The following is a 23,395-nucleotide window of genomic DNA, read 5'->3' as shown; positions in this document are numbered from 1 at the left end:
TCTCCATCTTCCATCTTCCATCTCCATCTTCCACTTCCATCTCCATCTCCATCTCCATCTTCCATCTTCCACTTCCATCTCCATCTTCCATCTTCCATCTCCATCTTCCATCTTCCATCTCCATCTTCCACTTCCATCTCCATCTCCATCTCCATCTTCCATCTTCCACTTCCATCTCCATCTTCCATCTTCCATCTCCATCTTCCATCTTCCATCTCCATCTTCCACTTCCATCTCCATCTCCATCTCCATCTTCCATCTTCCATCTCCATCTTCCATCTTCCATCTCCATCTTCCACTTCCATCTCCATCTTCCATCTCCATCTTCCACTTCCATCTCCCATCTTCCATCTTCCACTTCCACTTCCACTTCCATCTCCATCTTCCATCTTCCATCTTCCATCTCCATCTTCCATCTTCCACTTCCACTTCCATCTACATCTTCCATCTCCATCACTACATTTAAAGAGACTTTCAGGAAGTTTAAGAGTGAAACTGTGTAATGAGCATTTTGCTCTCAGGAGACAGAGACGAGTGTTTTCAGTCCTTATGAGAGGATCTGTGAGTGTGTGTGTGTGTGTGTGTGTGTGTGTGTGTGTGTGTGTGTGTGTGTGTGTGTGTGTGTGTGTGCGTGCGTGCGTGCGTGTGCGTGTGTGTGTGTGTGCTGGCAGCTGCTGATACTGGAACAGGATGAGAGCGGAGCTGAGTGACAGCTCCCTGCTCCACAGAGGAAACTCATTATCATATTCAACTAAAGGCTGCTGCCAAAACACACACATACACCACACACATGCACACACACACACACACACACACGCACGCACACACTGTGTTAGCTATAGATTCCTCCTTCCAGATGTGGCTTCATTATCATTAATTCACAGAAATATGTGAATAATTAAGCCTGTTGTACTGCTGCAGCCACAGAGAATGAATGAGACAGTTTTAATGTTGTTTTATTAGACAGAGGAAACTGAATATGTTATAATGTTATGTAATAACGTGACAGCAGCTAATAATAATAACGAGAAGCTCAGAGAGATCACTTTATTTAAATTCATAGAAGTCGACCCAGAAACAGCTGAGGAAACTCTTTTCTCTTCTCACATGATCAGAAAAACGATGTCTGCAAAATGTATTCGAAAGAAAAACACTTTGTTTGTCTGTTTGTTTGTTGTCACAGACGAAGGAAAATGATCCTGGCAGAAAAAGCTTCAGTAGATCTGGAGACAGTGAGTTCATCCTCCAGATGTTTACTCCTGGTCCCAGACACTCCACATCTGTTTCATGAGTCTGCAGGACACTCCAGTTGGACCAGTTGGGTCTGTTTGGTCTTCTGATGGATGAGATCAAGACTCCTCACCTGCAGCTTCACATCATCATCCACAAACACCGGTTATCAGACGTTATGTTAGTAGGTTTGTAGGCCACTATCCATGTTTGACTGTTACGCCAGGAATACACTCGGAACAGCCGCGACGCGATATGTAAGCGGGCGGAGCGGAGTTTTTTACCTGCTACACCAGGCACGGACGCAACGTGACACAGATTCACTGTGTTTGTTGTTGCAGCTGTCGGCTTCACCTTGTCAAGCTGCAGTAAATGACTTTATGTATCTCAACACATTTTTACATCCTTCCTGTTAAAATGGATTGACAGTACCTTTTTCACAGGTAATTTGCTGACTATAGGTTTGCAAGTGCAGACTATATTAAATGGTATCAATTAACTGTTTAACTACACGATCATGGATCCACAATGTAAAAAAAACAAACCCCATAATGTTGCACTGCTACTGGCTTTGCCTCTGGTACATGAGACATTTATTTTAATCACTTTTAAATTTAATATATTCGTTTTATACACAGTTCTCGGTAGTTTTCTACCTGTTGGAGGGCCGCGTAGCCACGCCACGAGGAAATAAAATAGACCCGGCGCGAAAAAGAAGAGAACGACGCACTACGGCCGCTGGAGTGCGCGTCGCTTCTGATCATGTGAGAAGAGAAAAGAGTTTCCTCAGCTGTTTCGCGTCGCGACCGTTCCCAGTGTATTTCAGCCGTTAGTCTGTCAGCTTGGTTGTGTTGCATTCTACGGTTTTTCTAAACTCCTGCTTGAAAAAGTGCAATCGAATGCCGCCTCATGTCGGAGCTCCCACTCGGGGAAATTCAGAGAGAAAAGAGAGAGAAAAGAGAATCAGTTGTCTGACTTTACACAACAATCTGCACCAATGCAGAACCAGAATACAATTTTTATTTTTAGTTATTTGTTTATTTGAATGGGACAGTGCACATTAATGGACATGGTTCCAGTGTGCCATTCAGAAGGGACGCCATTCCAAACATTTACTTTCATGTTACTTTCTTAATTATTTTTGAAAAAGGGGCGCCATTCCAAACCTGAAAAAAGGTCTAGCTACAATTTCGAAAGGTCGGTACTTGCTGGGTATTGCAAATAAAGTGTTTGTTGCAGTAGTACAGTGGGTAGAGCAGTTTCCTTAATCATGGATGACCAAGGATCGAAGCGCTTCTTCAGAATGGGGATCGCCCCCCAATGAACATAAGAACATGTAGCTAAATATGCCGGCTTATAGCAGGATGCTTGTTTCCATCCGTAAAAATCCATTTTAATGCCAAAATACATTAAAACATTGTAAAATATACAATATTTACTTATGCTTAACAGATTGCCTACTGATGTTGTGGAACACAGTAAATTCATGTTGTTGTTACTTCAATTTAAATAATCTGTTTCATTATTTTAAAATGCTTCTTTTTTTAATTGTTTTTGTGCCCTTTGTAATGTTTTGTCTTAGCTACATGAAGCACTTAGATGCAACGTTTGTCCCGTTGCACGTTGTCTCAAGCGCAGCATTAGTCTCTTAGCCTGTTAGCTTGGTGATGTGTTACTCTGTTAGTTTGTTAGTTTGACAGATGGTCGCCTGCTGCTGGTAGACGCTTAGTTAGTTGATCTGTTAGTTTGTTAGCAGGTTAGCCTGTTAGTGTTACTCTAGTTAATACAATATGATATATATATTTTTAAAACTTTACCCTCATTAAAAGTGTTTTCATTCTCAACTCCAGAAATGATCTCATAATGAAAAAAGCTCAGCTCTTTACAGTCTTTATAATCAGGAAATGAGCTGGAGAAAAAGCCGCAGAGACACAACCATCTGTCTCAGCTTTAACTAAACAGCTGATTAATAAAGTGCAGCTATCAGTGTTAATATTAATGCATGCTCATGAAAAAATCCAGCAAACAAAATCCCTCTTTCAGATTCATGGTAAATCAGTTATCTGGATTAGATAAATGTTCCTTAATTGATGTTGAATTAACACAATAATTAGTTCTGATTAATTCAGCCTCGTCTGTTCGGTTTAATGATGATCCAGCGGCTGCAGCTTTAAAACTCATCAGCAGTTTGTCGCCGTTCGCAGCTGATTCCTCCTCCGAGGCCTCCATGTTCCTAGAAAACACCAGAACATTTTCATTATCACAGACCGCCGTGCTCACGGCTCCTGTTACCACGGTAATCAGGGTCAGGACCTGATTTAGCAAAAAGCTGTAACAGGTGAATAGTTCTGTCTGTTGTGTCTGTAACAGCATCTATTGCACGTCTGTCCGTCCTGGGTGAGGGATCCCTCCTCTGTTGCTCACCCTGAGGTTTCTCCAACTTTTCCCTGTTAAAAGGGTTTTCCATGGAGTTTTTCCTCAGTCGATGTGAGGGTCTAAGGACAGAGGATGTTGTTACGATGCCATGTAAAGCCCTTTGAGACAAACTGTTTGTAAAAACGGGCTATACAAATAAAATTGCCTTGCCTTGCCTTGCCTTGCCTAGTTCCTGAAAGTCCATGTTTCTGTGCCTCACACAAACTTCTGAACTTCCCAGAGTTAAATCAACTTCAGGAAACTGTCCAGACGTTCACCGCGTCTCCTGCCATAATCCCTATAGTCATAGCAGTAGGTTCGTCACCTTTAAATGTCGCTGCAAGCTATTTTTAGAACGGCGGAGCAGAGCCGTGAGCTGCTCAGAGCTACGCTACGGAGGCTCATTATGGGATTTCTTGGTTTCCCTCATCATCAAACTCATCAAATACACAATCCAACAACTCCAACGCTCTGGTGGACAAGTTGTGAGCTGCACATTCACCACGCTATGAGATAATAACACAACGTTACCACACAGAGTTGTTTTAGAGGGAAATTCATGTGAAACCGCTGATGCACGTTGCCTTCAGGGACAGTTTTTCATCAACAGTCTCTGTATTTCCCTCTAAAACAACTCTGTGTGGTAACGTTGTGTTATCATCTCATAGCGTGGTGAATGTGCAGGTCACAACTTGTCCACCAGAGCATTGTGGAGTTGTTGGATTGTGTATTTGATGAGTTTGATGAGGGAAACCAAGAAATCCCATGAGCCTGAGCAGCTCGCCGCTCTGCTCCGCCGTTCTAAAAACAGCTTGCACCGACAATTAAAGGTAACAAACCTACTGCTATGACTACAGGGATTATGGCAATGGGCCAATTTGACAAAATGTTGAACTATCCCTTTAAGGCCGTGATATAGGCCTACTGAGAATAATGCAAACGCGAGTGCATCATGGCTGCCACGCGGTACCTGCGTTCGTTTGACACGTGGGCCGCAGTCAGCTGCACATCTCAACGGTGACGCGTGTGGTTGATCTCTATAGGGGGGGGGGGGGTCTTACTTTCATAGGTTAAACTTACACCGGAATATCCCTTTACTGTAAGTTAGCTTGCTCGTTCTTTACTGATAAACACACTTTGGTTAAGGAGATATTCAGTGTGTCTTATTTTATTATTTCAATGATAAACCTAAAGGGGTCTACTACTACAGAAACGCCTCAGTGGGATGGGATCTGACAGTAGCGCTGGTTGCTAGGTAACAGATGTTATAAAGTTGATAACTGATAAAGGATTTCCTAACATTAAGACAGGAAACCCGTGGTCAGCGTGGTCCTGGTCCTGGTTGTCTCGGGACGTCGACTCGTCATACAGGAAGTGTCTGTAACCGGACCTCAGGAACTGCAGCATGAATAAAAGATTATAATGTAATCAATACACTGTGTTAGTGAAACCTTCAGGGACCTGGAGATGGAGAATTACTCCGAACTATGAACTGGATCCAAGTTCATCTCCGCATTAGAAACCACAACAACATCTGCAACTCCTTAAAAACACATTCATCTGAGCAGAGAAACAACTCATCACCACCGAGCAGCTGATGGTTTAACTTCACCTCATGAAGAGTCGTCATGTTTCTATCAGTGTTATTATATAAAATCATAATTAACTTCCAAACCATCAGTGTGAGGAAGCCTGAGAAGTTTAAACTCAATAAGAAGTTAAAGTCGCTCTCTAACTTTCTCCTCTTCCTGCGAAAATAGACGAGTTAGAGACGTATTACTGCTGACTGCACTCTGATAGCCTCACACACACACACACACACACACACACACACACACACACACTGATGCACAGTGATAAGAGCACACTGAATCATCCAGTTGTCCAGTAATCCATTTAGCTGCACATACTCAGAGATTATCACACACACACACACACACACACACACACACACTGGCTGATCGATGTCAGCTACAGTGGTTAAACCTCCTCCTACTGGACGCAGCTCAGTGTTCAGAGACACACAGTAATACCGCCTTAAACTCCCCTTAATACCGCCTTAAATTCACCACAATAACACCTTAATTCAAAACAACAGTGTCACTTTAATATCATCAAAGCACCAAGGCCTGTTAGCCTGTTGGTCTGTTGGCGTTTTAGTGTTAGCAGACTGATAACCGTGACAACAAGGAGCCATAAACATAGGCTGTATTCAAAACCGCATACTATACTGCTAGTACGTACTGATTTGGCCAAAATGCAGTATGCAGTATGCAAACAAAAGCTAAATCTGCAGTATGTCATACTGATTCGGAAAATATCTCCAGTATCTGACCAGTCTACATCGCGTACTGTATCCCACAATGCAATGCTCCCCTGGCATCTAACCGTAACCAAAGACGGTTTAGAGTAGTTGTAGTATTCACAGCTCGGGTAGAATAAACACGGACAATGTGCTTCGGTCTCACTCCGGCGTACATGTGCCGCCAATGTTTATTGTGGTTACATGACTGTGTCGCGCCCTGGCGCACCTGGCTCACGTCATCAACTAGTGGCCTCGTAACTATGCCAAAATACCACATCTCCTTTCTTTTAAAGAACAAAAGACCGTTTCAAATATTAACTTCTGGAAACTTTAGCAAAACTGAATGTAACATTCTTAACATTGACTCAGGTATTTTTTTTAAATTATGGCATCACAATAAACAATTATACCATCAAAGTCATACAACAAACAGTTTCACCATCAAAGTCATTCATTCTTTTTCCTTTTTTTTTTTTTTTTTATAGGTCCAGTATAGCTCTTGGCTTCACTATGCGACCTGATTTAGTGGTGATAAAGTGCAAGGGTTCCTTGGGGCCTGGTTGACCCACGGTGTCTTGCTGTAAAGTCATTGAGTCAGTATTCTCATGATCAGGGTCACGAGCTGGTGTTTCTTTGTCAGTGCTGTTATCAGTCTTTAGGAGATGGCGCCTGTTGCGTCTCAGCACCTGGCCTTCTTCTGTGAGGATGTTGTATGATCTCTGGGTGCCTGCTGAATCCACAACTGTTGCGGGCTCCCATCTTCCATTTTGCAGTTGGAAACGGACTGCTGCTCCTGCAGGCAAGGCAGGTTGTGCTTTTGCAGTCTTGTCATAGTATAGCTTTTGCCTTGTCTGACAAACTTCTCTCCGACTGTGAACTGTGCTGCGACAGACGAGCTCCGGTTGAAGCTGTTTCTCCGTGGATGGAAGGATCGAGCGCAGACGCCTGCTCATCAACAGCTGCGCTGGCGATTTCAATCCATCGACCGGGGTGTTCCTATACTCTAATAGGCTCAGGTAGGGGTCTGTCCGCTGCGCATGTGCTTTGTCCATGAGGGTTTTGGCTGTCTGGACAGTCTTTTCAGCCAACCCATTGCTCTGTGGGTACAGTGGGCTGCTTGTAATGTGCTCAAAGTCCCACGCACGAGCAAAGTCTTTGAACTCCCTTGAGCTATAACAAGGTCCATTGTCACTCATTAGTGTCTGTGGTATGCCAAACCTAGCAAACATAGCCTTGAGTTTTTGTATGACTGTGTAAGATGTGAGGCTGGTGATTTTTTCCACTTCAAAATATCTGCTGTAATAGTCAACAACAACAATGTAGTCAGTGTTGTTCCACATGAACAAATCTGTGGCTATCACCTGCCATGGTCGCTCCGGAATAGGATGTGAAATCATCGGCTCCTTCTGGGCGGAGTCGCGTCGCTCCTGGCAGATGCTGCAAGATTCTACCAGCGCCTCTATCTCCTTACCCATCCCGGGCCAGAACAGTACATCTCTTGCTCGCTGCTTACATTTTTCAATCCCCAAGTGTCCTGTGTGGATGCGTGACAGCATTTCTGCTCTGAGTGACTGGGGCACGATGATTTTCTCTCCTTTTTGCAGGATACCATTTGTCTCTGATATCTCGTCCCTGTGGTTCCAGTATGCAGCAATAGCAGGTGGACATTTCTTGTGTGACTCAGGCCACCCTGAGGTGATGACCCGCCTCAACATTGAGAGTTGCACATCTTGGGCTGTGGCAGCTCTGATCTCTGCCATTTTGTTGTCACTTACTGGCGCGTTACTGACCACAGAGTGTATTTGTAAGTCCATACCTTCACTCACCGTGCTGTCGTTGCATTCAATCGGCTTCCTGGAAAGCGTGTCGGCAACTGGTATCTGTTTTCCAGGCTTGTGTGTGATGACGATGTCGTATCGCTGTAGTTGCAGTATCATGCGTTGAAGTCGGGGGAGCCGCTGCCAGAGGCTTCCGCATGATTGACTCCAGCGGTTTGTGGTCGGATTCGACAACCACTTGACGACCGTACAGGTACTGATGAAACCGTTTGCACCCAAAAAGCACAGCATAAAGCTCTTTTTCTATCTGAGCATAGTTTTCTTCAGTCTCATTCAGTGCTCTGGATGCGTATGCGACTGGTTTCTCTTCTTGGAGTAATACGGCTCCTAAGCCGGATTTGGATGCGTCAACCTGCAGCTTCACATCTTTTGTGTGGTTTGAAGTATGTGAGTACAGGGCCAGGCTCTTGTGTTAGAAGATCTTTTACCTGCTGGAAAGCTGTGTCGTGATTCGAGTCCCAGATAAACTCGTTGCTCTCTTTTAACAGTTGTCTGAGGGGAGCTGTTGCCTCTGAAAGTCTGGGGGCGAACCTGGAGAGGTAAGTGACCATGCCCAATATGGTCTCCAGCTCTGCTTTGTTGTGTGGGGGAGCCATTTCTCTGATGGCCTTGACCTTGTTGGGGTCAGGCCGGATGCCTTCTCGTGTCAGTCTGTGACCGAAATAGCTCACCTCCGGCACACATATGATGCTTTTGTCTTCATTCAACTTTATTCCTCTCTCTCTCGTTCTTTCCAACATGGCGCGCAGGTTTGCATCATGTTCCTCCTTGGTGCGGCCATATACCAGGATGTCGTCTACGATGGCTGCGACGCCCTGGAGCCCTTCATAGGCTTCATCCACCCTTCTTTGAAACTCGTCCTGCGCAGATATGATTCCAAACGGAAGTCTTTTGAACCTGAATCTGCCGAAGACAGTGTTGAAGGTAGTGAGCATGGATGATTCATGGCTTAGTTTAATTGTCCAGTAGCCAGATCTGGCATCCAATACACTGAAATATTGTGCTCCAGCTAATCTTGGTGTGATGTCGTCGAGAGTGGGAAGCGGGTAGTGTGGCCTCTGGATGGCTTTGTTCAGGGGGCGTGGATCAAGGCACACCCTGAGTTTCCCAGTCTTTGGCTTTTCCACTGCCACTAAAGCATTTACCCACTCGGTTGGTTCTGTCACCTTTTGAATAATGTCCATCTTTTCCATTTCATCCAGTTCACTCTTGAGTCTTCCACGAAGAGCGTATGGGATGCGACGAGGTGGGCACACCACTGGTGTGGCTGAAGGTTTGAGGTGGAGGACGCATTCACCAGGAAACAGCCCAATGCCCTTGAACACATCTGCAAACTCTTCAGTAATGCTTGTGTGTGTTTCTGGCTGTGCTTGGATTATGTGTATCAGCTTAACGATGTTCAAATCTAGACATGCTCTCATGCCCAAGACAGCAGGAGCGTTTTCAACATTAACAACATCAAAATCTAACATGACTGTTTTCTCTTTGTGTCTGCATGTTAGCCTGCAAGCTCCTTTAACTTTAAGCCTCTGTCCCCTAGCCGGGTTAGCAGCGGGGAAAACCATAGTCTTTAGCTGCTGCTGCGACAACTCGTGTGAACGTGCAATGTCTATAGCATTTTCAAGCGTGAGGTTTGGACCGTAGCAGAGTAATTTTTCACGTACTCTTGGCGAGCTTATGCCGAAAACAATTCGGTCTCGGACCATCTCATCGCCGTTGGGGTAGTTACAGTCTTTTACGAGTAGCTTTAGCTCAGTCACAAACTGGTCGAAACTCTCACTATCCCCCTGTTTCTTCTCGTGAAACTTATAGCGTGCAAAAATGGGGTTTGCTTTTGGCGTTACATAAGCTCCAAACCTGTAAGTCTTTAGTAGTTTTTTTTCATCCGCCGTAAGAGTCCATGTGTTAAACACGTCGCGGCCCTTCTCGCCGACCCAGAGTAGCAAGTAGCTACATTGCTCCTCCTCTTCTTTAGAGCGGAGCGGCCCCGAAAACATTAGCTCCACATGCTGCTGGAACTTTCTCCATGCATCAGGCAGGTTAGACGACTCCCAGTCCATCCGTGGCGTGGGGATACCTGTGCTGTCCATCTTCCGTCGGCAGGACGATGACCACTTAACTCTGACACCATGTAGTATTCACAGCTCGGGTAGAATAAACACGGACAATGTGCTTCGGTCTCACTCCGGCGTACATGTGCCGCCAATGTTTATTGTGGTTACATGACTGTGTCGCGCCCTGGCGCACCTGGCTCACGTCATCAACTAGTGGCCTCGTAACTATGCCAAAATACCACAGTAGTGAAGTATCTTTGCTGCGTACCATAACTATGTTATATAGTTAAATAAAATAAAACTTAATGCAGACTGATCGGTTCATTGTAAAACATTTATTTATTTATTGATGTAAATGTGGTGGTTTGTGTCCGTAGGCTCCAGAGCCCCGAGGCAGCGCTGCTCTTCTGTCCAATACACACAGGAAGCTTCACTTTACATTCAAACAAACTAATGCTACTGATACAGCTGTTAGATTTCATCACTGAGACCAACATTTGTCTCCTAAAAATAATTCAACCAGCCGGTGGTAAACCTCTAAAAACCTGCGGGTAAGTTAATTAGCGATCGTTTTCTCCCCGGGGATGACGACGGAGGTTGGCCGGCCGAGCATCTCTGCAGACCGGCTGCTGTCTCTGTGATGTCCCGGTCGCTGCGGAGCTTCACTTCTCCGAAAAACATCGGAGCAAACGTCTAAACAGTCAATATGAAATAAAATTTGTTTGGTTTCCGTAGCCTTATAATTATTCTTTTACATCTACATATAACAAGGGTCTTTGCTTTAGAGAGTGTCGCCATCTTGTGCCGCCATGTTTGTATGGCAGCCTGAAGGGAAAATCCAGCCAATCAGAGAGCACGATTGAAGAGTTTCACGTTCATAAATAAACCAACGATGAAGAAGAAGGAGGAAGGAAACAGCAGACATGTGGTAACATGGTTTAGATCTTCACCTCATCGCTCCCGAAATACTCGTCACAGTCCTGGTTGTCCTCAGAGGCCACCATCACTTTGCCAACGGGAGGAGGGAGTGCTGCAAACTAGAATCTGAATGCTGGATGACAAGGTTTTACCAACATTTTACAGACTGGACCTTTAAAGGGATAGTTCATCCAAAATTCAAATTTCACTCATTATCTCCTCCCCCTCATGTGGACTAAGGGCTGGGAGAAGTTTCAGAGTCCTCCGTGGCTTCTCTGAGTTACAGGGGGTCTCGGCGTAGCAGTGCATGTCCATATAACGGTTGCAAATGGATACCAACTGTCTTCATAACAAAAAGACACACCAAAAAACATCCAAATACCTCCATGCTGCTCATCTGTAATGTCCGTCTTGTATTGAAGCCCCGACATGAGAAATTGTTCTGAAAAAAATGAAATAAGTCTATATTTTAAGCTTGTTTGTAGCGGAAGATTCCAGTGTCTTGGTTCACTGCTCTGCCGGTGTCAGTGCAAATCTCACGTGATTTGCACTGACCGGTGGAACAATTTCTCATGTCGGGGCTTCAATACAAGATGGACATTACAGACGAGCAGTATGGAGGTATTTGGATGTTTTTTGGTGTGTCCTTTTGGACAAAGAAAGGTGGTATCCATTCACAACCATTATATGGACAAATACTGCTGCATCAATTAGCCTGTTAGTTAATTTGTCTGTCCATCTGTCCGTTCAACAGTTAGTTAGTTCATTCGTTAGTTAGTTTGTTATTAGTAAGTTTGTTATCTTGTTAGGTTGTTTGTTAGCTTTTGGTCTTTTCTTGTTCCTGCTGCTTCACAATAAAAGCCTTTCAGCATCGATGACAGGAAACTTTAATTGATGAGATTATTGATCAGATCATTAATCCTCCTGCTGTTGGAGCAAATAAAACAGGTGTGAACATGAGTCATGAACCTCCACACGGAGCTGAAGTCTGACTCTTCCTCCTCCTCTTCCTCAGGCTGGTCTCACTGGAGTCGGTGCTGGGAGTATTATGGTCTGTCCTGTAATCTCCCCTGTGTCGGCGCTCTGCAGAGGTGGACTGTAATCTCCATTTTATTATTGACTGGGCATCTCTGAGGGCAGATTACAGCCGCTGTGTCTGCACCGGGCTTTGTTCAGGGTGGAGGAAGCAGCTGCTGCTCCCTGATAAAGACAGAGGACCGTCTCTCCATCCCTCTATCCTTCCATCCCTCCATCCCTCCGTCCTCAGCTGCAGCAGGGATTTCCTCACACACCTGAGCAGATCCTTCACTCTCTCTCTGTTTATGTTTCTGTCTTTTTTATTTGTGCATTATACTGTATGTATCTGTGGTTTTGTACAGACAAAGTGATAAATGTTAAATATCAAACAACTATTAGTAGAAGTAGTGTAAGCAAGGGCAAGGCAAGGCAATTTTATTTGTATAGCCCGTTTTTTACCAACAGTTTGTCTCAAAGGGCTTCACATGGCATCATAACAACATCCTCTGTCCTTAGACCCTCACATCCACTGAGGAAAAACTCCATGGAAAACCCTTTTAACAGGGAAAACCAGGAGAAAGCTCAGGGTGAGCAACAGAGGAGGGATCCCTCACCCAGGACAGACAGACGTGCAATAGATGTTGTTACAGACAGACAAGACCGTTTACAGTTTATGACACAGCATGTGCCAAATATGGAAATGTTAGCAAGCAGTAGATAACAGAGCAGGAAACTGTCTGTGCGTGTATTTTCCACTATGTTTTCTGGGCAAATTGAATCGTAGGCAACTGGACTTATTTATCTGGCAAGACCTTTCACCTCTTATTCAAGGGGCTTCATCACTTCGTACACTAGAGCACTGGAAAAGAGAGTAAGGACAGCACTCCTGGTGGAGGAATATGGGTTTTGCAAAAGCGCCCAAGAACTGACATCTCTGCATTGTTGGTGAATGAGCAGTGTGGTGTTTTCAATAATTTAAGGACATTTATAGATCACCCACATTAATAGCATCATTGAGGATCCTTTACAGATAAACATTAACACATAGGCGAGTACAAAAAAAAAAAAAAAAAAAATAGTTGTCTACATGAATGTTTCAATCTACATTTTGTAATAAACAAATTCTAAGTATAATCTGATATGACCAAGACACCTAAAAACAAAAACACGGCCGTTTTCATCAATTTACCAGCAAGTGGGCAACACACATACATTGGAGTGAATGGGTTTTCTGGGCGCTTTTGCAACACCCATATCCTGCCACTAGGGGCGCAAAACCCTTAAACCCTTAAACCCTTAAACCCTTACCACGGGAGTCAATGGTGGTGTCCTTACTCTCTTTTCCAGTGCTCTAGTCCACACTAGCTAGTAGGACTTGGACTTGGACAAGGAGTAGTGAGACTTGTTGCGTACGAAGTGATGAAGCCCCTTGGATAAGAGGTGAAAGGTCTTGCCAGATAAATACAAGTCCAGTTGCCTACGATTCAATTTCTTTCAGTTGGCTTTGTGTAGAATTAAGCAGAAGGCTCCAGATTTGTAATTGACATACAGTAGGTCTAGTTGTATCTTTGGAAGTTTCTTGCTCTGGGCCATGTTTGTCCCAAAAAGACTGAAACCTCTGTAGTGCACCAAAGAGTCAGTTCCTGGTCTGCTATTCAAATCCTCTGTGTCATAAACATTCAAATTTACTTGTGACCAAAAGGTTTATACCCATCAGTTTCAAGGACAAAATATAGCCGCCCCTGTTTATTCTGATTGAGGTGTTTATTCAGTTTGAACATCTAAACAGATTTGAACTGGGTTATTTGGCTCCATGTAAACCCAGCTAGTGGTTGATCAAACTATAGTAACTGTCGAAACATGGAATAATACAGCAACAAGTTTAAATGTCTCTCGTTGAAAGTATGCTGGAGCTGGAGTTATTATAGTATAGTATAGTATAATATAATATAGTCCAGCCAATAAAATACATCTCTGATCAAACTGACATTCGGTTCATATCCATTTCCCCATAGAGGTGTAACTGTCTGACCCAAGGCAGACAACAAGAAAGGGAGGAAACACACAGCTACACATGAAATTTGTACAATAGGAGAATCTGTAGTTTCTACAAAGTATAGATGTGTGGACGTGTGTGTGGTGGATGTCAGATGATCAGCAGCAAACCAAACAAAAGGAAGTAGCTTTGGTGGCAGATGCACGCTGGCCTTGTGTACTTTAAACTACATTCTGTTGGCCAGGTGGCCACCCCAGACCCCTTAAAATTGATGTATTATAAAGATGTATTAATTGAAGCAGGGAACTTTTTTGTGTATATATTTTTTTGTGTAAGGTTTCGGGCTGAGCCCGAAACGTTACTTCTTGTGTGTGACAATAAATTGTCACGGGAGCAATTGCTGGTGTGCGGTCTTCTTCTGTTTCTACTGAAGTTCCCATTTGCAACTTCCCTCTGTCTGCGGCAACAATTCTTCCAGAGAAGAAGAAGTTGAAGTAATTTACATAGTATTCAAATACAATTTAGGCAGCCATTGGCTGAGAATCAGCTAGTGGATGAGGACACGTAGGCAGTGGCGGTAGGCAGCCATTGGCTGAGAATCAGCTATCGGATGAGGACACGTAGGCAATGGCGGTACCTGCATGATTATTACAGTAACAGTAATGACATCATGTGGTGGGTGTGGTTTATATTTACTTTCGATAATGCTGCAGTTATCCGAGGTGAGAGGCGACAGAACAGTGAGAACTTAATACTTCTCTTTTTAATAGTTATTTTTCAAATATTTATAGTCTGACCTGACCTTATCTGAACATGAATCGGCTAAACAAGACAAGAAACATTTGTGAGGTTTTTTGGAGTGGTAAACACTTGAAGCTGGACGCTTTAAAAGATAGTGTTAGAGCTGGAGAGATTTCTAACGATTACCTCTCCAAACCAAACATCCCAGACTTCCCTCAACCAGAGTTTCATGTGTCTCATCTGAAACATGACACTGATGCTGTTGGGTTAAGAGGAATAAAGAAAGATGGAGGCTTCCATGACCAGGGCAGACATGGGGGCACAGACTTCCTACAGTGGTGGAGTCTGGCTGTGAAGCCTGAGGACGTAACATCAGCTGAGAGGAGGCTCCTGGAGAAGACCTACCCAGACCGGACCCAGGCCCAGGCCCAGAACCAGCGCAGCTTCCTGGGGAAGTTCGCCAGCTCCCCAGCCTTCATGGAGACCTCCAGACTGGGTTCGTACCGCTTCACCTTCCCTGTGGAGGAGGTGCTGAAGGCCTACAGCCAGCAGGTAACACCTCAGTCCAGCTGTTGACAGATCTGGACAGAAACTCCATGCCTGTTTAAAAGGTTTGATCAAATCATGTTTTCATCCAATAACAAAGTTAGTTTGCAGTTTTATTCACAGCGGGATTTGTAGGCTATATTTAAAGCCAACACGTTCTCACTCCCAGTGCGTCAACAGCCTGACGAACGGTCACTGTCCCTCATCGTCCTCATCGACTCATTAGGTGTCCGTTTTTCGTCAGGTTTTGACGCGCTCGGCTTTCAGTGGATTCCAATGCAGTCCCCTTCGCGGCGATATGTGACGCAAGTGATCCAGCCGAGCCGGCTGTGGCACGGAAAGACACTGTGAACAGAGGATAACTTCTTTTTTTTTTTTTTTTTTTTTACTTTTCCTTAAAGCTTTATTGAACCTGATGCTGCTGTGTCTGACGTAGCTTTCGGCAAGGACGTCCTTTCGGTTATTTATTTAGTGATTATAGTGTTGGTGCAGAATAATCAATCAATAAATAAATAAATTACGTCCTTGTCGGAAGCTACGTCAGGTCCCCGAACCATGTATTACAAAATCAGAACTGTACGACATTTGGAAATGTGTTTTGTCTATTTCAGCTTTTTAGACTCAGAGTCTGTCAGACTTAAAGCTTGAGAGACCCTCTTAGTCAGAAAAGCCGAAATAGACAAAACACATTTCCAAAAGTCGTACAGTTCTAATTTTTTAATATATGGTTCGGGGGCCCAAGACGAACGCGTAGATGTGTGTTTGGTCCTGATTGAGCCATTACTTTTCGAGAGGCGGGGCTTCAAACAGCCGCATTCCTCTGTATCCTTGAGGCCGCCGTTTCCATAGAAACCGACCAAATCACTTGAAACTTGGCCTGTGGACTCATGGTGAGGCCCTTATCCATCACCCCGAGACCCAACTCTGTGGGAGCATGGGAAAGCCAAGTGGCCCCCCAGGGCCCCCCGGGGCCCCTAGAGCAACGGGACCAAAATATTCTGATAGAGGACTCTCTGATATACAACATATTTATATTTCATGATGATAACTTAAAGCGTGTATGTTTTGTTGAGAAAAAGCAGGAATGGCTGGATTCACTTTGATGTTTGACCCCTGTGACCTTTGACACTTACCAATTGGCTTTATGCACAGCTCCCCTACTTCCTGATCGTACACCAGCTCCTTTAGCTAAAAATTCAGCCTGATAGGCCAAAGCATCTGGAAGCTATTAAAGAATTGCATTTCTCCTTTAATATGAGGTCAGAGAAAGGAGCATTGCTTTTTGGCTATTTGTGACCCTTCTGAATGTCACAGAGCTCTGAATCTTTTGCACACACAATCTACTAGACATTCTGGACCACATTTTAAAATTTCAGCTTCCCGCATCAAAGTCTTGGTGTTTTATTCAAGGAAACGGGGTCAAAAAGGTCACAGATCAGCGACCTTTGACACTTGTGAAGGTCGCACGGGTTTGAAATTGCACATGGTGGATGGGCTTAGGCCCCGGACAAATACATGAAACTTTCAGCCTTATAACCCCAAGGATGTAGACGTTATTAGACAAAAGGCTTCTAAATCTAGGCTTTGAAGGCCGAGAAACGAGCCTGGACAGTCAGCTGTGACCCTTCTGGACGTCCGACAGGTCTGAAATTCTACAGAAACTTTGTCCCTAGTGCTCTGAACAAAATCAAATCAAAATCTCAGCTTCCCGCATCAAAGTCTTAGTGATTTATTCAAGGAAACAGGGTCAAAAAGGTTAAATTTAACACTAATCAGTCGACCTCTGACCCTTGAATTCATAATAATGTTTTTCAGATAAAAAATAAAATGTCACTCATTGAATTAAAAATTACAATAAATGTGATGTGATGTGGACCAGAAAGATGCTGGTGAAAATTATGAGAAAAAAGAAAAAAAAGAAAGAAGTCAAGCCAACTTTTATGCACTTTATTGTTGAATTTTAACAATATAGCACCGTTTCTTTATTCAATGTTGAAAACAAAAAAGATGTTAAGACCTTTTAGTTACTAAGAAAATAATATAAGCTCAGTTTGTTTTATTTTTTCATTTGCTGGTAACAGCAAGCTCAACCAATCAGACACGTCGCTGATAAATATGAGGATTATGGGTAATGTAGTGCTTCTCTGTGACATGACATTGGAAACAAAGCGTGTTTTCTTAAAATAAAGTTGATATTACACAGGGCTTTTGGACGCAGCAGAAGCACATAATATTGTTACACAGTCTTCCTTGGATGGTTACAGCGTTGTGGCTAATAATCAGATCTTTCTTCAGAATATTGATTAAACAGAGCAGCTTTTTGAACGCGGAAGTGGTCTTCACCTGTAGAATCCACAACCCCCCCCCCCCTGGTCTGACGTAGTTTCCGACCTAATTTATTTATTTATTGATTGATTATTCTGCACCAAACACCATGATCACTAAATAAATAAATAAATAAATAACCGAAAGGACGTCCTTGCCGAAAGCTACGTCAGACACAGCAGCATCAGGTTCAATAAAGCTTTAAGGAAAAGTAAAAAAAAGTTTTCCTCTGCTCACAGCGTCTTTCCGTGCCGCAGCCTGGATCACTTGCTCTGAGCGTCACATATCGCCGCGAAGGGAACTGCATTGGAATCAACTGAAAGCCGAGCGCGTCAAAACCTGACGAAAAACGGGCACCTAATGAGTCAGGCATGTGACGAGGAGGGAGTGACCGTTCGTCAGGCTGTTGACGCACTGGGAGTGAGAACGTGTTGTTAAAGCAGGCAGGGTGTGGCCGTGTCACTGTGAGCGTCAAAAAGACTCCCTGAAGGTTTTGATATGATTTTGGTGTTTCTACAGTAAATATTTTGGAAAAGTTTCATGCAACTTGTCACCCACTTTAGCCAAAACATTCTATACAATACACAAACATTATCTCAAAATTTCTCCAAAAATGATTATGGTAATTGGACAGTGATTGAGCCCTCCTTGAACCGCCACCTTACCGTGGTGGAGGGGTTTGAGCACCTGAATGATCCTGGGAGCTATGTTGTCAGGGGCTTAATGCCCCTGGTAGGGTCTCCCAAGGCAAACAGGTCCTAGGTGACGGGTCAGACTAAGGCTACGTTCAGACCGCAGGTCTTAATGCTCAATTCCGATCTATTGCTCAAATCCGATTTTTTGTTTGGCTTGTTCACATTACGTCTTTAAATGTGGCCTGTCTATGGATCGCTGTGTGAACAGCTCAAGCTCCTGAAGTGACCCGCATGCGCAGTAACATCACGCCACAACGGTGTTTATGGAAGCAACCATGGCAACGGCAACCGGTATTGTAGGACTTAATGGCTTATGTTAAAAAAAAAAAAAAATCACGTCGGATTCGAACCCGCCACCCCTCCCGCACTCCATCAGCCTCCGTATACTCACAGCAAAAAAAGAGTCTGAATTTAAACTCACCGACTTTTGATGTGATGCAGTCTGCCTGCCTGGCTCATCATCTGACAGCTCAGTGTGACGCTACGGCCAACAGCCTTTATTTCTAAATCCCCCAGTTTATTTTCATTAGCAACCAAGCTCATTGTTCATTAGTTCATCTTCCTCTTCCTCACCTACTGTCCTCGCTGGTCCAACAGTGCAACTTGTCCCTCTCTGAAGCAGAGGATGAGGCCAGCTTCACTCCAGTCAGTCTTCACATGCAGACAGTCCACAAAGCTGAAATAGTTTCTGATCATATGTTGTCAGTTTTTTCCAGGCGACAGAGTTTTTTTTTTTTTTTTGACCCGGCTTCTATTTAGGGCCGGCCTTTATTTGTTTGTGTAAACAAATGAATACCGGCTATTATTTGAGGTAATCCCGTATCAAATCGGTCATTGATAAGTGTGTGTCTCATCCTGGTCTCATCCCCTGACTCTCCCAACAAGCGCCTGTGGCACATTTTTTGTTTTTCAATCAACTTTATTTGTCATTCATTTACAAAACAGTGCAGCGCGGGTCAGAATGACGTCAAAGTCGCATTAAATGCGACCTGGCTGTTCAGATTGCGGTCGCATTCAAAAAAATCCGTATCCGATTCAGTACCACATTTAAAAGTGGCCTGAATCTGATTTGAAAAAGTCAGATTCAATGCGACTTGTGCTGTTCACACTGTCAAAAGCAAATCAGATATGGGTCACATATGAGCGAAAAAATCAGATTCAGGCCACTTGCAACTGCGGTGTGAACGTAGCCTAAGAGCAGTTCCAAAACCCCTTATGAGTGGAACGATATCAAGGACGTTCACGTCGCCCGGATCAGCGTCACCGGGGCCCCACCCTGGAGCCAGGCCTGGGGTCGGGGCTCGCAGGCGAGCGCCTGGTGGCCGGGTCTCTGCCCATGGGACCCGGCCGGGCCCAGCCCGAAGGAGCGACGTGGGCCGGCCTTCCAGTAGGCCCACCACCCGCAGGAAGGACCATGAGGGGTCGGTGCGTTGTGTTCTGGGTGGCAGCCGTGGGCGGGGGCCCCGGCGACCCAATCCCCGGACAACGACTCTGGCTTTAGGGACATGGAATGTCACCTCGCTGGGGGGAAAGAGTCTGAGCTCGTGCGGGAGGTTGAGAGGTACCGGCTAGAGATAGTCGGGCTCACCTCCACGCACAGCCTGGGCTCTGGAACCAACTCCTTGAGAGAGGTTGGACTCTGTTCCACTCTGGAGTTGCCCATGGTGAGAGGCGGCGAGCTGGTGTGGGCTTGCTCATAGCTCCCCAGCTCAGCCGCCATGTGTTGGAGTTCTCCCCACTGAACGAGAGGGTCGCTTCCCTGCGCCTTCGGGTCGGGGATAGGTCTCTCACTGTCGTTTCGGCCTATGGACCGAACAGCAGTGCAGAGTACCCGGCTAGGCGAAAATATGCTGGAGAAGTAGACAACTGAAAAAAGTCAAATAATTAATTATTTTTTTGTAGGGGTGTAACCATTTGTTTTAACAACATTGATTGTTGTTAAAACGAATCAGGATTCAAGGATGATTTTGGTTCATTTAGAACAGTGGTTCCCAAAGTGTGGTACGCGTACCCCTAGGGGTACGTGAGCACATTGCAGGGGTACGTAGAAACATTAATTAATTTATTACCAAGATGATAAGTTGATATTCCGAGTCACTTCAGAAGCCCATTACTGAAATGGTACGTGTGCCACAACTAGTTCCCCCCAGAAGACAACAACCTGTAGCATAGTTTTGTATAGTTGTCAAAAGTATCGATGCAAAATGGCGCATCTGGATACATGACTGATTTCTAAAAGTATCGATATTAACAGCGCGCCCCCACAGCGCCCGACGCGCGCACTCGACAGGCAGAGCAGAGCAGAGCAGAGCAGGCAGCGTCCAGAGGGTTTGGACCTGAGTGAGTAACAGAGTTACACAGAACTAGACGCACGTAGGGTGAATTTAGCCGTAAGAATTTAAAACGACGATATTAACGGCAACACTCCTCTCTCGTCTCCTCTCTTTTTCTCCGCTGTCTGCGTGCACGTGTGTGTTGTGAGAGAGGAGGGAGGGGGGAGGGGGGAGCCCCGCCCGCTGGAATTGCACAACTCTTAGTTAGCTTTTCATTTAATAAAAAAAACAAAAAAACATCTGTTATAAGTCCTTTTGATTATAATAAAAAATAAAATAATGGAGCAATAATAAGCTGAGAGGCACTGCTGCTGTATTGAATATGATGTCATATACCAAAACAGCCAGAAACAACTAAATTGTAGGAGAATAGTGTAAAATGTCTTTGTACAAATTGAAGAGAGAAATTGAAATGATTTTCGTTTCTTCATCAGTTGTGTTACATTATGACCACTTTTGGAGAATCATCAACACGTAGAGGGAGGGGGTACTTGTGGTATGGCAAAACGGCTCAGGGGGTACGCAAGACAAAAAAGTTTGGGAACCACTGCCATAGACTGTAAAAAGAATGGATGTAGCATCCGTGACGTCACCCATTGGTTTTGGGGAGTCGTTTTTGTGACTCCAATATGGCGGCCTGAACAGCGCCATGTTGGATTGGCCGGCCGAGAACCCGCCCACTGGCCTTGAAGCAGCTGTCTCCGGACTGCTCCGGACCTGTCACTCAACGTTTCTGCGCCCTAATTGGCCAGAGTTTTAACCTAATAACAGTAAAACGGTAGAGTTAAACCCCCTCAGAGTGTGTGCGGGGGTAGAAACTATCGATTGAGACCAAAAGACGTTCTGACACCAGGCTTTTAACATGTTTACTGAGGATGTAAAGTGGGTGATTTTAACATGGGGGTCTATGGGGAATGCTCCCTTCTGACACCAGCCCCCAGAGGAAGAAGAGGGGATTGCAGTTTTTTGAACGCGGAAGTGACTTCACTTCTCAGACCCACAACTGCCCCCTTGGTATGGTCACACTGATGCTGCATTCACCTGCAGTCGGGCAGACGGCCATCGCTAACAAACCAGATGTCATTTTAGTCACAGAAGTCCAGAGAAAGACGGTAAAACAATACCACACCGCCATGACAACATATTGTCACGTATATTGTTTTGCCTCGTGCTGACGGACCACTTGTTTACATAGAGGCTTGTTTATGCCGTTACGTGCAGCGGCTGTCGTCCGTCTGCCCGATTCCTCGTGAACGCAGCACAGAGAATATGATGAGTTGCTTGTGATATACAACCACACCACTAGATGGGAGGGATTCCTACACAATGTACCTTTAAATATGGATGTCCCTGCATTAACCATAAGACCAATTATTACAGATCAAGCTGTGAGTGGTCCACTAAAACTCTGCTGTCTCCAGTTCTGCTCTGGAGCTCCACCTGTCATGAGGGTGTACGAGACCGTCCTGTACAAAAAGGAAGTGATGTATGTGGTGCTGGTCCACAGTCCAGATGACAAAGATGCTGACAATGTTTTTGACAAAGATGTTGACAAAGATGTTCAGAAGAAGAAGAAAAAAAAATGTCCTCTGCCTACTGAAGACCCAGAGGCCGTCTGCTGTTACAAAGACGGACAGTTCATCTGGAGGTCTCAGGCCATGTGTGATAAACACAGGTAAGACAAACTGACACTCTCTCTCTCTCTCTCTTTCTCGTTAATGTTGAGCATTGGACAAAAACATCTTTGTTTGCTCTCTATCAGTTATGAGTTGGTCCAGAGACCTAAGAAAAGACAAATGGAGGCCAGGCCGTTTTCTGGGTTTGGGTTGTACGTCTGGGATCAGGTCGCCATCGCTCTGCGCATGAAGAAGGGACAGGTAATAACATGTCTCCTAACACTCCAGTCCCTTATACTGTGGAGACATGTCCCTCAGTTGTCCTGGTAACCATCTTCTTGTCACAATCTGCTCCTAATATGACAACATTTAGACTTTTGTTTATTTACCTACCATTTTATTCTGATATCAGAATCAGGTGGAGAGGAGGGAACAGACAAAGAGTGGAAGTAAGACAATAGTGTACACATAAGATAGGTCATATCAAAAATACTTCAACTATTTTTATTTTTAGGTGCTGACATTTGAAGATAAAAAACTGAGAGAAACTCTCAAGTTCTGCGATGAAGGAGTTCCTTCAATCAGTAGACATGGTCATCAGGAATATCCAGAGGCTAAAGAAATCGTCCAGAAGCTGTGGCCTGACCATCGTGGACCCCTGGAGAAGGAGCGCTCCCTGCAGGAGACTCCATGAGGTATTAAAATAAAATATATCAACTGTAAGATATTAAAACCTGAGCTCACTAACTTCTCACTCAGCTGTTGTTGAACCATGTTCCTGGTTCTCCATCCACATGTGCGACAGAGGAGCTGACTGGACCTTTACATGCTCCTTCATATAAAGACCTGTGATGTTTTCTCTTTGTTGCAGCTCCAGTTAAGACTGAACCCAAACCCAGTGACTGACTGGTGACTCAGCATCTTCATCAAACCATGTGACTCAACAGAAACTCAAGATGACACAGCTTCAGTTCTGCTTCATCTTCATCTATCATGGTTTATTTAATCGGAATAAGGTTCATTCTATTCTATTCTATTCTATTCTATTCTATTCTATTCTATTCTATTCTATTCTATTCTATTTTATTCTATTCTCGGTGGAGGAAGAAATAAAATAATAAATAAATGTGGTGGTGGTTGAGACTGGGTCAGACAGATGTTGGTAACGTTTCCAGAGGACAGAGGGATGTTAACAGGTGTAGTAGGTTGGTAATATATAGTAGTTTGATGTGTTTGTAAAAGTATAGATCTAAGGACAAATTAGTTTGTACTTATGATTTTTATTAACTTTATAACAAGGTTAATATGAGCTTAAACATAAACTGTGTTTGACAGAAGAATCGACGTTTGTGATTTGTTGGTTTGT

At 44.3% G+C, this 23,395-nt stretch overlaps 1 protein-coding gene across 1 annotated transcript; it reads left to right on the top strand.

The window, feature by feature from the left end:
* Positions 1 to 14,586: 14,586 nt before the first annotated feature.
* LOC146972803 (uncharacterized) lies at positions 14,587 to 23,395 on the top strand. The gene is made up of 6 exons (XM_085803256.1): positions 14,587 to 15,066; positions 21,835 to 21,945; positions 21,985 to 22,088; positions 22,176 to 22,290; positions 22,544 to 22,724; positions 22,901 to 23,395. Exons 1-5 carry the CDS (start codon positions 14,587 to 14,589, stop codon positions 22,721 to 22,723), a joined length of 990 nt encoding a protein of 329 aa, XP_085659382.1. The 3' UTR covers position 22,724; positions 22,901 to 23,395.

The sequence above is a fragment of the Trachurus japonicus genome, chromosome 16 (genome assembly GCF_045865225.1).
Source record: "Trachurus japonicus isolate A0001 chromosome 16, Traja_1.0".
Taxonomy (NCBI): Eukaryota; Metazoa; Chordata; class Actinopteri; order Carangiformes; family Carangidae; genus Trachurus; species Trachurus japonicus.
Note: the sequence above shows the minus strand (reverse complement) of the source record. Positions and strands in the feature narration are given on the sequence as shown.